The sequence below is a fragment of the Orbicella franksi genome, chromosome 13 (genome assembly GCF_964199315.1).
Source record: "Orbicella franksi chromosome 13, jaOrbFran1.1, whole genome shotgun sequence".
Taxonomy (NCBI): Eukaryota; Metazoa; Cnidaria; class Anthozoa; order Scleractinia; family Merulinidae; genus Orbicella; species Orbicella franksi.
In genome coordinates, this window is record NC_138157.1 from 2,242,687 (window position 1) to 2,255,763 (window position 13,077).

General features: G+C 38.0%; 3 protein-coding genes across 3 annotated transcripts; all 3 read right to left on the reverse strand.

The window, feature by feature from the left end:
- Nucleotides 1-1,199: 1,199 nt before the first annotated feature.
- On the reverse strand, nucleotides 1,200-2,546 carry LOC145466045 (protein phosphatase 1 regulatory subunit 3C-like). The gene is made up of 2 exons (XM_081449824.1): nucleotides 2,168-2,546; nucleotides 1,200-1,897 (listed from the first exon to the last, which is right to left on the reverse strand). Exon 2 carries the CDS (start codon nucleotides 1,809-1,811, stop codon nucleotides 1,206-1,208), a length of 606 nt encoding a protein of 201 aa, XP_081305950.1. The 5' UTR covers nucleotides 1,812-1,897; nucleotides 2,168-2,546; the 3' UTR covers nucleotides 1,200-1,205.
- Nucleotides 2,547-4,350: 1,804 nt separating this feature from the next.
- Nucleotides 4,351-6,386, reverse strand: LOC145466385 (protein phosphatase 1 regulatory subunit 3C-like). Its single transcript, XM_081450105.1, has one exon. It carries the CDS (start codon nucleotides 5,577-5,579, stop codon nucleotides 4,974-4,976), a length of 606 nt encoding a protein of 201 aa, XP_081306231.1. The 5' UTR covers nucleotides 5,580-6,386; the 3' UTR covers nucleotides 4,351-4,973.
- Nucleotides 6,387-7,330: 944 nt separating this feature from the next.
- LOC145466378 (protein phosphatase 1 regulatory subunit 3B-like) lies at nucleotides 7,331-11,442 on the reverse strand. The gene has a single exon (XM_081450097.1). The coding sequence runs from the start codon at nucleotides 10,776-10,778 to the stop codon at nucleotides 9,939-9,941; it is 840 nt and encodes a 279-aa protein (XP_081306223.1). The 5' UTR covers nucleotides 10,779-11,442; the 3' UTR covers nucleotides 7,331-9,938.
- Between the last annotated feature and the right edge of the window lie 1,635 nt (nucleotides 11,443-13,077).

Sequence of the window (13,077 nt, forward strand, 5' to 3'; positions counted from 1 at the left end):
TTGTTCTGAGACCACTAGGCACGCTGAACAGATCTAGACAATTGCGAAATTCGAAGGTAAAATTAAATTCATTTTTTTTACCAGGCGTTGTCCCTGGGGTCTCCGTCATCAATGCTTAAGCTCTCTACTAATTCCACTTGTACCGCGAGAAATTTTTACGTTGCATTAATTATATTGGCTGCCGGATCTTTGCTGTTCTACGCTTAATTTCACGGTATAACAAATATTCCTGTTTTCTACATTTATGACTCATGGAGCATAATAAAGTGTAATCAAAAGTGGCTAATGAGTTGGAATTTTATTTTAACTCTAAAAAGATATTAACTGGCTATTTATCCAAGCCTATGCAGTTTTTCCTGTTCGGTCTGCAAGGCCAAGTATCACAGTATTTGGCTCCAACTAATTAAATTTAAGAAAACCAAATGACATAATTCATCGATTACAATTTACATGCATTTCCATAAGTTGTTTTCTGAGTCGGATCTGTGATTATAATCCTTGAGTACATTGTCTTGCCTGACCAACGTTTTTAGTCTCTATTTCTTGTCATCGACATACTGTAGGACCTATGGTTTGGTTTTAATACTCGTTTAAAAAACTGAGAAGATCAAACCCCCGGGATAATTTTTTTCCAGCCAGCAGTTTTTTTCTGCTAAACAAAAACATTAAGAAAATGTTTTAGCGAGGCAACAGATGTTACATAATAGCTAAGTTGTTCGTTTACAATTCCACACGGAAGGTCGGTGTTGAGGATAGTTGCACCAAATTTTTCTCCTAGATGTTGTTTTCAATTGCCTTGTGTTCAACGAAGCATGTTCTACTAATTATAGTGGAACCCGGTCCAAGATGACGAACCTCAGGGGAAAAAATGTAAAAAAGCCACCAAATTGTCCGCGCTCTCTTCAGTTATTTTAAAACGCATAGACTGACTTGTCACGTAACTCCGCAAAGCGAAAACATCAACCCACAGACGTTTGGCATCATGACAAATTCGTTATATCTGGGCTGCTCCATTTTCTCTTGATATTGGCATTCCTTTTTACGGTTTCGTGTAAATGCAAGGCAAAGAAAACAGTTAATAGTGAAATTTTAAATTTCACAATCATTTCAATATATTTGTACTCATCGAGGTTTGGTCAAATTCGCTCGCACGAAGATTACCATCTTTCCTCAGTTCAGTTTGTTCTGTTTCTGTAACGATGTTTCTATAATTGTTCAGGAAAGACTTCTAAACACTGAATATGATAATTTTTTCTGTCATTATTGTCCCAAAATTCTTGGTCGGAGGCGCGATAACAAATTGCAAACTCCATGTGTCGATTTACTTCAAAGTCATGAGGTACAGTGACACGAAAGCTAAACTTGTCTGTTTTTCCATCCGTACAAGAGGACATATAATCAGCCCAAATGTCCCGATACGTTGCCCAGCCGTTGAATGTGAATCTCACCGTAACCTCTTTAATGAAAGATAAATTTGTCACTCGAATAAGCCCAGTGACAACAAAGTTTTCGCACGCAATGTTCTCCAAGCAGACATTCTGGCTGTAAACTCGCTTCATAAAATTGTCTGTTTGTTCTGCAGGTCGAACGAAGCACGGGAACAGACATTTTATCCGTCTCCTTGGCAAATTTTCGTTGATATCACAATGACTTTTCCTCGCACCGATCGCGGAGCATAGGTTGTCATCGCTGCTACATGGAGTAATGATTTTAACGAATTCAAGCTTGAGTCCAACCAGGTCCGCAAAGCAAACTTTTTTCGTCGCGGAGGTTGGACTGGGTAGCCCAGAGCCTTGTCCGTCCGCCTTCATTGCTGTGCAACTCTCGGACGATTAGTTCTCTAATAGGTGATGCTGTTGTTCGGGCGAATTCCGACAGATGACGTCAGCTTCGGAACCTAAGATTGAAGGTGGAACGAAATTTTCCACCATAAACGACTTATATTCTTGCTAGCACACTCCATAAAAAGAAATTGATGTTTTTTTTTAAAGTGGGAACCAGTTGTTTTTCATTGCTTCTATATAATTTTAACCAGCCAGAGCGAAACAAGAATTGACAACCAGAGCAATGTTTATCCAGGGAGCTCGCCGAAGTAGTTTTGAGCAGAGCTCAGTAAAGTCACAATAATACGAGATTTTTAAAAGAAAATTGAAAAATTGTTACTTACGGTTATCCCAAAGCTTTCCTTTCACTTTTAAAACAATTGAGACAACATTCCCCAGATCATGGAAAGCAAATGTTCTCCGGACAGGCATTGGCACACTTTGCGGCACGTGCGAGAAATGAATCGGGTTTTATAACCATGGTTTGGAGGTCAACAGTGACGTCAGTAAAAAAAAACGTGTCATAAGTCATGGAGATGGAAACAACTGCGGGAAAGGAATGTAATGGAACTTCGATGCTTCCACCTAATTTCCTTTCATGTGAACACCCGCTATAGTCGAAGCAGTCGCATCTAACAATTCGTTAACTTTCGTGGAGAAAAAGTTAAATTATATGAAAAAAAGCAATGTCCATATATGCAAATTTTAATTCAGTTTCAAACAGCGACAATATGTGACGTCACACCTTGAATCGTGCGTGAGCAAGCGTCGCGCGCTGACCGTGAAATATCTCGAACAAAATATTTTTAGAAGCCTTTTCTAGCTTAAAGTTCAAGTTCACCACTCTTTGAAATATACTCAGGCGTGACACTGTTGGACATCTAGCGGAATTGAATCAATGATCTGAATGTTGTAGGGTTTGATTTGGGACGCAACACCATCGTGAGCATTAGCTGTTATTTTCGTCGTTGACCGGAAGAAGATGTCTCTCTTAATGGAAACATCAAAGGTAATATCAAAAGAGTGCCGATGAGAAAACTGACAGCCTTCAGGCCTTGTTTTTCAAGTTTATTTTTTATTGACATTTTTTTCTCGCGCGAAACTTTCCGCCTTAAAACTGTATTGGACCACCACTGTCTACACTGAAACACTAATCAAGTTGCCTGGTTGGTGAACAATGCGTGCTGTTCGGTATTATTCTTTTCTCAGAAGTCATCAGTTACCAAACTGAAGTTCCATATATATTCTAAAAACCCTTGCTCGTAAAATTTTGGTGGTTTGCACCACTAAAACGTCGAACGTGAAGAAGGTATCTGTAGCAAAGTAAAGCTTAGTTGTGTTGACCCATCACTTTCAGTCTTGACATAAGAACATCAATACCAACTAATGAATTTACATACATGTAATTTCACTGTCATTTCAAATGTAAATCTACTTGAATATTATACGTATATCTTACCTGCGCCGGAAATCGTGCCTGTTCGCAGACTAAATACATTATATTACATGAAGGGAGACTTCTCACGTGAGGGGCGCGGTACGGGCGATCGCGAGGATGGTGAATCCCGCCTCTGACTGGTGACTTCCCCCTTAAATAATTGGTTGAAATGACGTTGTTTTAACCACAAAACAGAATGTTTCGCGACAATCTGATGTCCTGAAATTCAATAAAATATGATTCCGACTGAAGCCGTAAAATTGGAAGGTAAACAGTACAACATCACTTATGCAGTAAATCATGCACGAAACGGTCGTTACTAGTTGATACAATCGACATCTTAACTCTAGTCCTAGGCAACAAAAACATGTTTTATTTCAGGGTTTCCCTGGAAAATTTCTCTAGCAACTTGCGTGGCAGCAGAATTATAAGTTGCACAGGTATGAAACTAAGTATAAGATATATACTTCCAGAACTCTCAAAATTCAAGCATTTACTCGATGTTTCCATGGCGACTGTCTGTCCATCCAAATTTGGAGGCTTCTTACTTAATTTTCTTAGTTAAATTAACAAAATTTTTAAAACTTTCATGGAGTTGCTTCTAAACTGTTAAGACTTTTTACCACTGTTTTTGGTTTTAATTCGTTTTTAATGGTTTTATGGAATCATGAAATTCAGGATAACGCATCCAAGTGGTTGGCTGTTTGGACACCATTAGGTGACTAATCATACTATATGCAACTTACTAGCACTGCGAAGCAGTTTTATACATTGAGTTTCTTTATCATGTTATTATAATTGAAATTACAAGCGAGGACAGTCCCCCCTCCCCTTAGTAGAAAGAGATGTCTTCTCGCCTGAAGGAAGCATCAGTTATTATCCAAGGAAGCGGTAGAGCACTCAAGAAGTAGGGAAAAACACTCGACTACGTCTCGTGTTTTCCCCTACACTTCTTTCGTGCTCTACCGCTTCCTGCGTGCTTTACAACAGAACAGAGCACAGTCGAGGCTTCTTTATTTGTTAAACTGTTTTTGAGTGCCACGATTTGAACACGTGTATTCTTCAAGATTTGACAGTTTTTGACACTGATTGTGATGTCCATATTTATTTAATTTTCAATTCTAAATTTCTAATCTGTACAACAAAGGCGATTTCCGAGTTCGTTGAATTGTACTGTTAGAATATGTCTTATCTTCTTTGTTTCAACTAAATGTTTAATACCACGAATTTCGAAAAATATTCTCTAACATATAAATTTACATTTCATATAAATAACTGATTGATATCTTTAAGGGAATATGATTTTGTGTTCGCTTTTAGCATAAATTAAACACTAACTCAAAAGTTCGTGAATACCGTAAAATAATGTAGTTATTTTAAGGAAATATCGTCCTTTATATACTTTGCGGAGAGAAACAGCCAATTTCCCTCTCTCTTCAGAAACGTCTTGAGACAACGAATACGGAAATACAACAAGTGTATTCTTGGTAACAGACTAATTTCAGAGGTGAATTATGTTGACCTGAAATTATGGTAGATATGTACCTGACAACTCTTTGCACAAATAATATTTGGAGTTGTAGACTCTAGCTACTTTGCTTGCAAACACAAAATCCTTCCTATAGCTCTGAACGGTTTGTTGCTCAAAATGACAACAAGGAGAACTCGACGTGGACTACTCAGTTAATATATGCACAGCAAGGTCAGGCAAATTATTTATCGACGATGGTGTGAAGAAAACATTCCGCACAATAATTTCGCTTAAAATTGTTGTCCCAGTATTCTTTTCCTGCCGTACAATATCGAATGGCGAACTCAAGCTTTCCCCCAACATCCAAGTCTTGAGGAATCGAAATTCTGAACTGAAATCTGTCGGTTTGACCATCCGATGATTTCGGCACATAGTCTGCCCACACATCACGATAGCTGTGCCATCCGTCCACCGTATATCTCGCTGTTACTTCTTTAGCGAAGGCAATGTTTTTTACTTTTACAGTCCCAACCATCGCAAAGCCACAGAAAACAACGTTCTCCAGACACACATTTCGCTCAATCACGCGATCAATAAACTTTTCTTCGGACGCAGGTTGGGTGAAGCAACAACTCATTCGTTTTAGGTGAATCGGCGTTGAAATATGGCTTAAAATATCCAACTTTTTATCAAGCGATAGGTCCTCCTCGCTGTTTGCCGGCGTGATCATTTTCACTGACACCAAATCCTGGCCGTCAAAGTCTGCAAAGTGAACTCGCCGTTTCGAATCCAAACTCGTTGGCGAGTGTAGCGGCGAGTTCGCCGTATTCTCCTGTTGTTCTTTCATTACCTTCACTGATACATTTCCCCCCAAACAAGGAAAGCAAACGTTATTATTGGAATCCAGGACTAGTTTAAGCGTGAACAACCCGTTGATCGTTACATTATGTCATGGCGGCTTTTGACTGCCGCTCCTGTACGCTAGCATATTTACATTCTTCCTCCGCAGTGTCCGTGACTTAGTGCATGTATGACTGAATCGAATCTCTTTCAGAAAGCGTGACGTCATTTGCATGTTTATGAGGGATCCCGTCAAGACTGTCCATCACTTACGTCAACAACCCAAGAAACCACAAAACCACAAAGCGATACTGTCCAGAATTCACATTCACTGTGCAGAGAAGATAAGTTGTACTCTCATTTGACCGAGCAAAGAAAAACTGGAAGTTCTAAATATATCTTTTGAGTGTAGAAGTCAACGGAATATTGATTTAACTTTTTGTTATCGAGTTATCAAATCTGTTTCTCTCAGACGTCTATGAAATGTCGGACCATTTCCTTTTACGGGATCGAGAACAATTATCTGAGAAGAAAATGTCAATTTTTGTTGATGGAAGATTCACCTTAGCAGAAGTGTCCGCATGAGTTCCACTTCCGGTCCTTTCCTTCCCTCTAGATGACTACTAGATGGCGTGTTTACTGTGGCATCCAAATCAGGAGGAAAAAATAGACTCATTGGTTAATAAAGGTGATAATAGTTTATTTACAGCACAAAAGTGAAAGCTACTTACATAACCTTCAGCATTTGTCTGTAGAGAACCTCTCTCCCTTGAGGATCGTACACTGTATGTTAATTTTCAGATTATTATAATAAATATGCTTAAAATATACTTCAAGGACTTCATACAGAGTGGACTGAGCATACCGGCAGATTTGTCTGCTTTCAAATTATGTGTGTGTTCACAGGATATGTATTTAAGTGCAACAATGTGCCTGTAATAATTAAGAGTGGGTTTTACTAAATTATGCTTGCTTGATGTGATGCTACACTGTTTCAGTTCAGCAGGGCTCATAATTTCTATTTCACACAGAAGGAAAGGTGAAGCCCTTACTATCCCTATTAAGAAAATATTTGAAGGCAGGAATCACAAAAGAAAAAGAAACCAATCAACTTTCAGGAGAAGCAATGCATTGCAACCTGCACCACCAGCAAATAATAATTATCAAGTGCTTGGATTAACAGAGCTAATCAGAAAGCTAGGGGTAAATATGAAGGACAAGTCAAAAACAAAAAGCGGAGAAACATTGTCGCATGTGAATCAGGGGATCAAGTAATTAAAACCAAATGATTTGCAAGTTATACTCAGTGTTTTCAAGCCAGTCATCCAGGATTATACACTCAAGAAACTGGAACAAATAACAATGTTATTTTCTTTTAATTTTTTAATTTTAATTTTTGTGTTTTTGTCACTGAAAAACACCAAATAAAATCACTGTGATACCATGTTACTGTATATCTTTTCATATTTTGCATGTCCAGTTGCCATTATAAAATAATGCAAAATTTTGACTATTGTTGATTTCCATTGCATTATACTCATAACTGTACAACCATATATTTCCTCAATTAAATACACATCTCCCATAAGTGCCCCTCCATAACCAGCTGGGCTCAGTTAAACTTCTAGCTAAAGTCCATGTCTCTCAGCCCTAAAAACCACTAAGAAGGTGGATAATCCACATGTGATAAAATGTTATTGTCCAACATCAAACATGATTTACGGTCAAAACCAGCCAAGAGTAACTCCAAAATTATAACCACATAAAAAATAATTTAATAAACATATTTTGATTTTCGTTCTTTATTTAACACTATTCTAATTCCATTCCAAGGTGAAGTTTTCATTGTGCAATTAAACTTAAAATTTAAATGTTGATTAGGATAATGTCTGTTTTCAACAGCCATGTGAGAATGTTTAGGGATTTTAAAAGGTCAAGAACAGTTTTTTGCCAAGTTTCTGTTCTCTATTTATCATTTTGACCCCCTTGAACTCAGTTGAAAAACATGCCTCACATCTATTTTTGTAATAAAAATAGTGTGAAAGTCAAAACAACAATACTGCATATACTTTTTAGAAGAGCTTAGCAGTGCAAATTTGGAGTAAGTTCTTAGGTATCATTTAAATCAATATTGAATGACTCCATTCATACAGTGTAATCAACAATATTGCAATGCAGATTGAAGCCAAATTTGTTAACATATTCATTACATTATATGTTATTGAGAGGAATTATACTTGACTGGTTTTGACTTTAACCATGAAACATGGAAAGTGACAATTAGTAGAAAGAGCTGAAGTGCTTCAATTGAATAATACCAATAAGGTGTTTAATCCAAATAGGTTCAGATTGTTCGCTTTAAATTTTAGAAGTTCAAAGTATCAATGCTTCTCATTCAACCATCAAAACAATGATGGTCTAAGACAAGTTTCTCCGTTTCTAAACCATCATTGACAGTGTAGAACAGTCTGTTCAATGATAAAGAAAAATTCATGCAAGAGCAATGTAAATCTGGTGCATGATGATTAAAATAGAGACATGGTTTGAAGTCTAGTCAAACGACTATGCTCTTGTCTAGCCAACAGTTCTTTTTCAATGTACCATAAATGCCGGCAGATAAGCTGCACCTAATTACTCAATATTTTCTCAACAAATTTAGGATGTGGCCAATGTCTGGGAGAACATCTGGACAGCGTGACATAAATTTGCATAAATTAATGCTTTCCATTGAAACTAAGTCTGTATGGCAAACTAAAAAGAACTTCATCACACTATACCAGAGTACGCATTGATCATTGTGTAAATTGTAAGTTTGGTGGCTTACATGGGTTTACATTCCATGAATCAACGAAATATGTAAGCTTATACATGTAACACATCTTTCTTAAGACTCCACTTCTGATTTATTTTGATATCTTTTAAAAATCCTTTTTTCCAAAATTTGCGTTCCCAAACTCAGGGTGCAGCTTGTCTACAAGTACGGCTTATCCACCAGGGTTTATGGTAATTACGTTGTGGTTGAGTGAGTTCATCAGCCATACATTTTTTAAGCAATGTTTTGAAATGTCAAGCAAAGAATCCAAACCAAGCTGAAGCTAAAACTTACTCTTAATTTGACTGTAATACCTACTATGCAGCGCTGTATTTACAGTAAGCACAATGCTAAACCCTAAAACAACTTTCCTCATCCAAGGCAAATCTGATCTAAGGAGCCCTTAAACAATAATCAGTAAGTAGGTACTACTAATACTTGTTAACTACAAATTACTGTTCGGAAAAGCTCATGTTATACACTTGCCAGCACTAGGAGAGAGGAGGAGATGCATTTTGGTTGAACCTGTCACTCATAACATCATTATGGTGTGTCAAAATGTGGTATGTACGTGTTAAAACGGTGCAATAGGTGCAGTAACAAAGTAAATAAGGGCTGTTGACCATGTGTCACCCTGCTGTAATGCCCTCATACTGACACGCAGACCACTCAGTATCTGTGGCATTACTTGGTTTATGCTTCACATGTACAGTACATGTGTATTTGTCATCAAACTTGCCATAACATCTCTGTAAACTTTCAATGACTCATCAGCAATTTTTTGTTGCTTTATCAGCAAAGTTGAGAAATTTAGCCATGTGGGTAGACAAGTTTGCTGATTAAAACTTTGCTCAAGGATCATCATACATAATATAGATTAAGACACATTTTCTTTCTATCTACATCTGTAACACTCAATGATGCATAGAAGTGCTGAAAAATGCAGAATAAAAACATATTTTTTGAATAAACCCTAAATGTTACAGTCCTGTGGTGGCTAATCCCCAAAATGCATGTTGCTATTAACCTTTTTAGAACTCTTAATCCTTATTATTTGTATGTTTCTTATAGCCAGTTATAAAACATGGCAAGTCGAACAAGTGGTAATGTTCCTTGGAATGCTGATCCCACAGCCATTTGATAGATGAAATTTAAAAGCTTAAAAGGTTAAAAAATATGCGATCACTTGCAGATGTCATGTTTTAAAACAGATATTATGATCTTACAATAAACCCACAACACAGAGCACAGGGACGAGCTCTAACTCACGCAATATGAGACTTGTGACATGTTTATCTCGCTTGATGGGTTTGCATAAGAACACATTATCATAATATCTTTCAGTTTCAAGATTGGACCCCAAAAATTTACACTGTTCTTTCTAGTGTTATGGCTTTGGTTTTTTCTATATCTTTTTCCTGTTGATGGCGAAGTGGAGAAATAAAACCTACTACAAAAGGCCATGCATGTGTTACTTTCAGGCCCACAATGGATGTGCCATTGTCCTTTCCACTTTTGTCCTGGAACAGAATACCGATGTTCGCTTCGACCTGTTTACCGTGTACAGTTAAAAAGGTTTGCCATTCGATTGAAACCACCGTTCGAAGCAGGAGCCTCTCGACACTCGATGCGATAGTTCTGACTGCTGTTATTGTCCCAAAACTCCATACCTTCACCCCGAAAGCGAACTGCAAACTCCAATACTCCTCCGGAAGCGAGAAAATATTCTGGAAGTGTTAGCGCAAACGAAAATCTGTCCGTTGCACCATCGTTTGATTCAGGCACATAAACCGCTTGCAAATCACAAGATGAAATCCAGGCATCTAATGTGTACCTCACACAGACGCTTTTATGAAAGCAAATGTTTTTAACCTTTATCGTTCCCCAGATAGAGTTTTGCGAAGCCACAGCGTTTTCCAGACACACAGTCTGAATCTCTAGTTTGTCTCTGAAGTCTTCCGAAGCAACCGGTTGTGCGAAACATACATGTAATGTCTTCTTCGCTCGCTGGAGCTCCCTTTTGGTCATTTGTAATGCCACGTGTATGTTATATTCATCATCACTGTAAACAGAAACAAGCGGCTTCCCGCAGCCATCCGCAAACTGCACGGATTTTTTCCTCGGTGCAGGAAGCGAGTGATGCTTGCGAAGAATAGAATGGCAGCCGTTTTCACCATCATTGCCATCCAATTCATCGTCTTCTGAAAACGGAGGGAACACCGAATTCACTCTTCTCAGATGGGGCCAATCGACCATGTTGACACAGCGACTTTCGCTGCTATCACAATCAATTCCGTTGCTCATTTCCACCGCTCCCGTCGCTAGATGATTTTGTTCAACTCCGCATCGCGCCGGCGGTGGAAATAAAACGAGCGCTGAACGCAGGGCACGCATGTGTTTACGTGCGAATGATCACGCACGCATTAAAGAGTAAATTGACTCGATCTGATTGGTCCCTCAATAATTTAATGTCTGACCCATTGTACTTCAAAGACAGAAACTTCCTAAAAAGCGACTGTTTTGCATTTGTTGCTCGATTGCACATCTTCAGGAACAACAAAAAGAATAAGGAAAAGGGTTCCAGGGATAAAAGGGCAGACATTTCTACTTCTGAGAGCGTGTCACATGACCGAGGGCAAGCATAAATTAAATTTTCGTGTCACATCAAATACCGGGCAAATTTCCTCTTTTGCTTTCCACCCCGTTGTCTAACGTATAGATTTACAGTCGAACAACAAATTATTCTCCTTGGGTGTATTTCGGTTTCAGGGCTGTAGTCAGACAAAAATTCTTACCAAAGCAAAATCAGGAAACAAACACCTTTTTTTATATTCATTTGATTATTCAATGTATAGAGCTGAAATAAAGAAACCCAGGCAAGTGCCTCGGTTCCCCTGATACGGGCTACCCTCCTGGGTTTCATTAAAGGAATACAATAATTATTTTTTACAACAGTATAATCAAACAGAAGTGATAAAAAAAGGAAGTCACGAACTTTAAAAATCCTAAAACAATTTCTGCTTTAGTCTCACCAATGCGTGACCCTAGATAGGTCACGCATTCCTCTATGTTAGACTTGCTCCAAACTTGCAAATTTTCTGAGATTCTTTTCTGAGATTCGTTCGGTGATTCCCATAAGAGACTTCATACTATGAAGGAAAAAAAACAAAACAAAACAAAGCAAAACAAATATAGAAGTTTGGGTCTGAGATTCTTTTGTTTGGTAATTCCCATAAGAGACTTCATACTATGAAGGAAAACAAACAAACAACAAATAAAGCCTCAGCGCTGTGGGCTATTTTATTCAAAACACAACATTTAGAACAGCTGATACGTTCCCAATCACGAAACCAAGTTGCTAAAAGTTGAGTATGTGAGAGGAGGGTCCGGGCATTGGGAGCCAGTTTAAGGCGGAAACGCTCTTGACGGATCTCAAATACTGAAACATTGAGTCTGAAATATTTTTAGGCGTATACGTATAAAGAACTCAAGTCAGTAGCTCACAACATAGCATATAAGCCCGTAAAACAGGCTGTTCTATCGAGAAGAGAAGAGAAATGTAATTAGAATTTTGTATATCGAACATGGGCACGAGTTGATATTCGATCGTCCGTAACAACTGAATGTTTGTAACGCCTGATTCACTTCAAGTGCCCTATTTATTAACCGCAACTTCGGATTAAAGGCTTCCTGATATCGGTGTTGTGTAATGTCTAGCGTAAACATTTAGAAATCATTTCTGACACAGTTTGGCGTAAAAATTGGGGAAAGCACACTCGAGTCTTACTGGAGGAAGAACTTAAAAATAAACTTAATGGGGCCATAATTAAAAATTGTGCTTTTGCTTTGATTCGAAACCGACAAATATAATGCCAGAAATTACAATGATTTATCAGATTATTAATCTCCTAAAATAACCTTTCAGACTGCTAGTTAGACTGCGTCTTAGATAAAACAAGAACAGCAGACAAATTAAAACGAATGGTGGAGAATGTTCAATAAAGGACATACAAAGAAAGCCAGGTAATCACTTAATTGTTACTGACAGACTAAACACGGGACGAATGTAAATAAATAAAGAAAAATTATTTTACGCAACCAAACCGCACACTTGCACGGTAATTCTACATCCTGTAATTCAACAATCGAAAGCTAGATTAAATATGCGCTCAGAACTCGAGGATGTGTAATCAAATATCAGTGTTTCATTTTTAAGAACACTACATATCATATCAAATAGCTGTAGCGAGAATGGTGCAATGGACTGGCGTTAAAACGTGGGTAAATCCGAAAATCACAGTCACATTTAGAATTTGACCTCAGAAATGGAGCGTTTCGAAAGCAAAATGAAGGCCAAACTAGCGCAGTTTAATGACTTTATACCCCACAACGGGGTGTGCTATGATTAACAGGGATTAATGATCTGCGTACCAAAAGGTGCTCAGTTCAAGAGGGTTAATGAAAATTACCGAAGCCAGTACGTGATCAGAATAACTAACTTATGGACCTTATGGAGCATAGCCAGAGACGAAAAAAGTTCCTGAAGTTGTTGGAATTCCTTACAGCAAAGCGCAACCAAGCCTTCATCAGCCCTTGTCACTCAGCTAACTCAAGTTACTGCGGAATGAAGAACAACTTATTTTCATTTTAGCCCAAATAAAGATATTGCTCAGTCTTTGAGGTAAACTGGGAT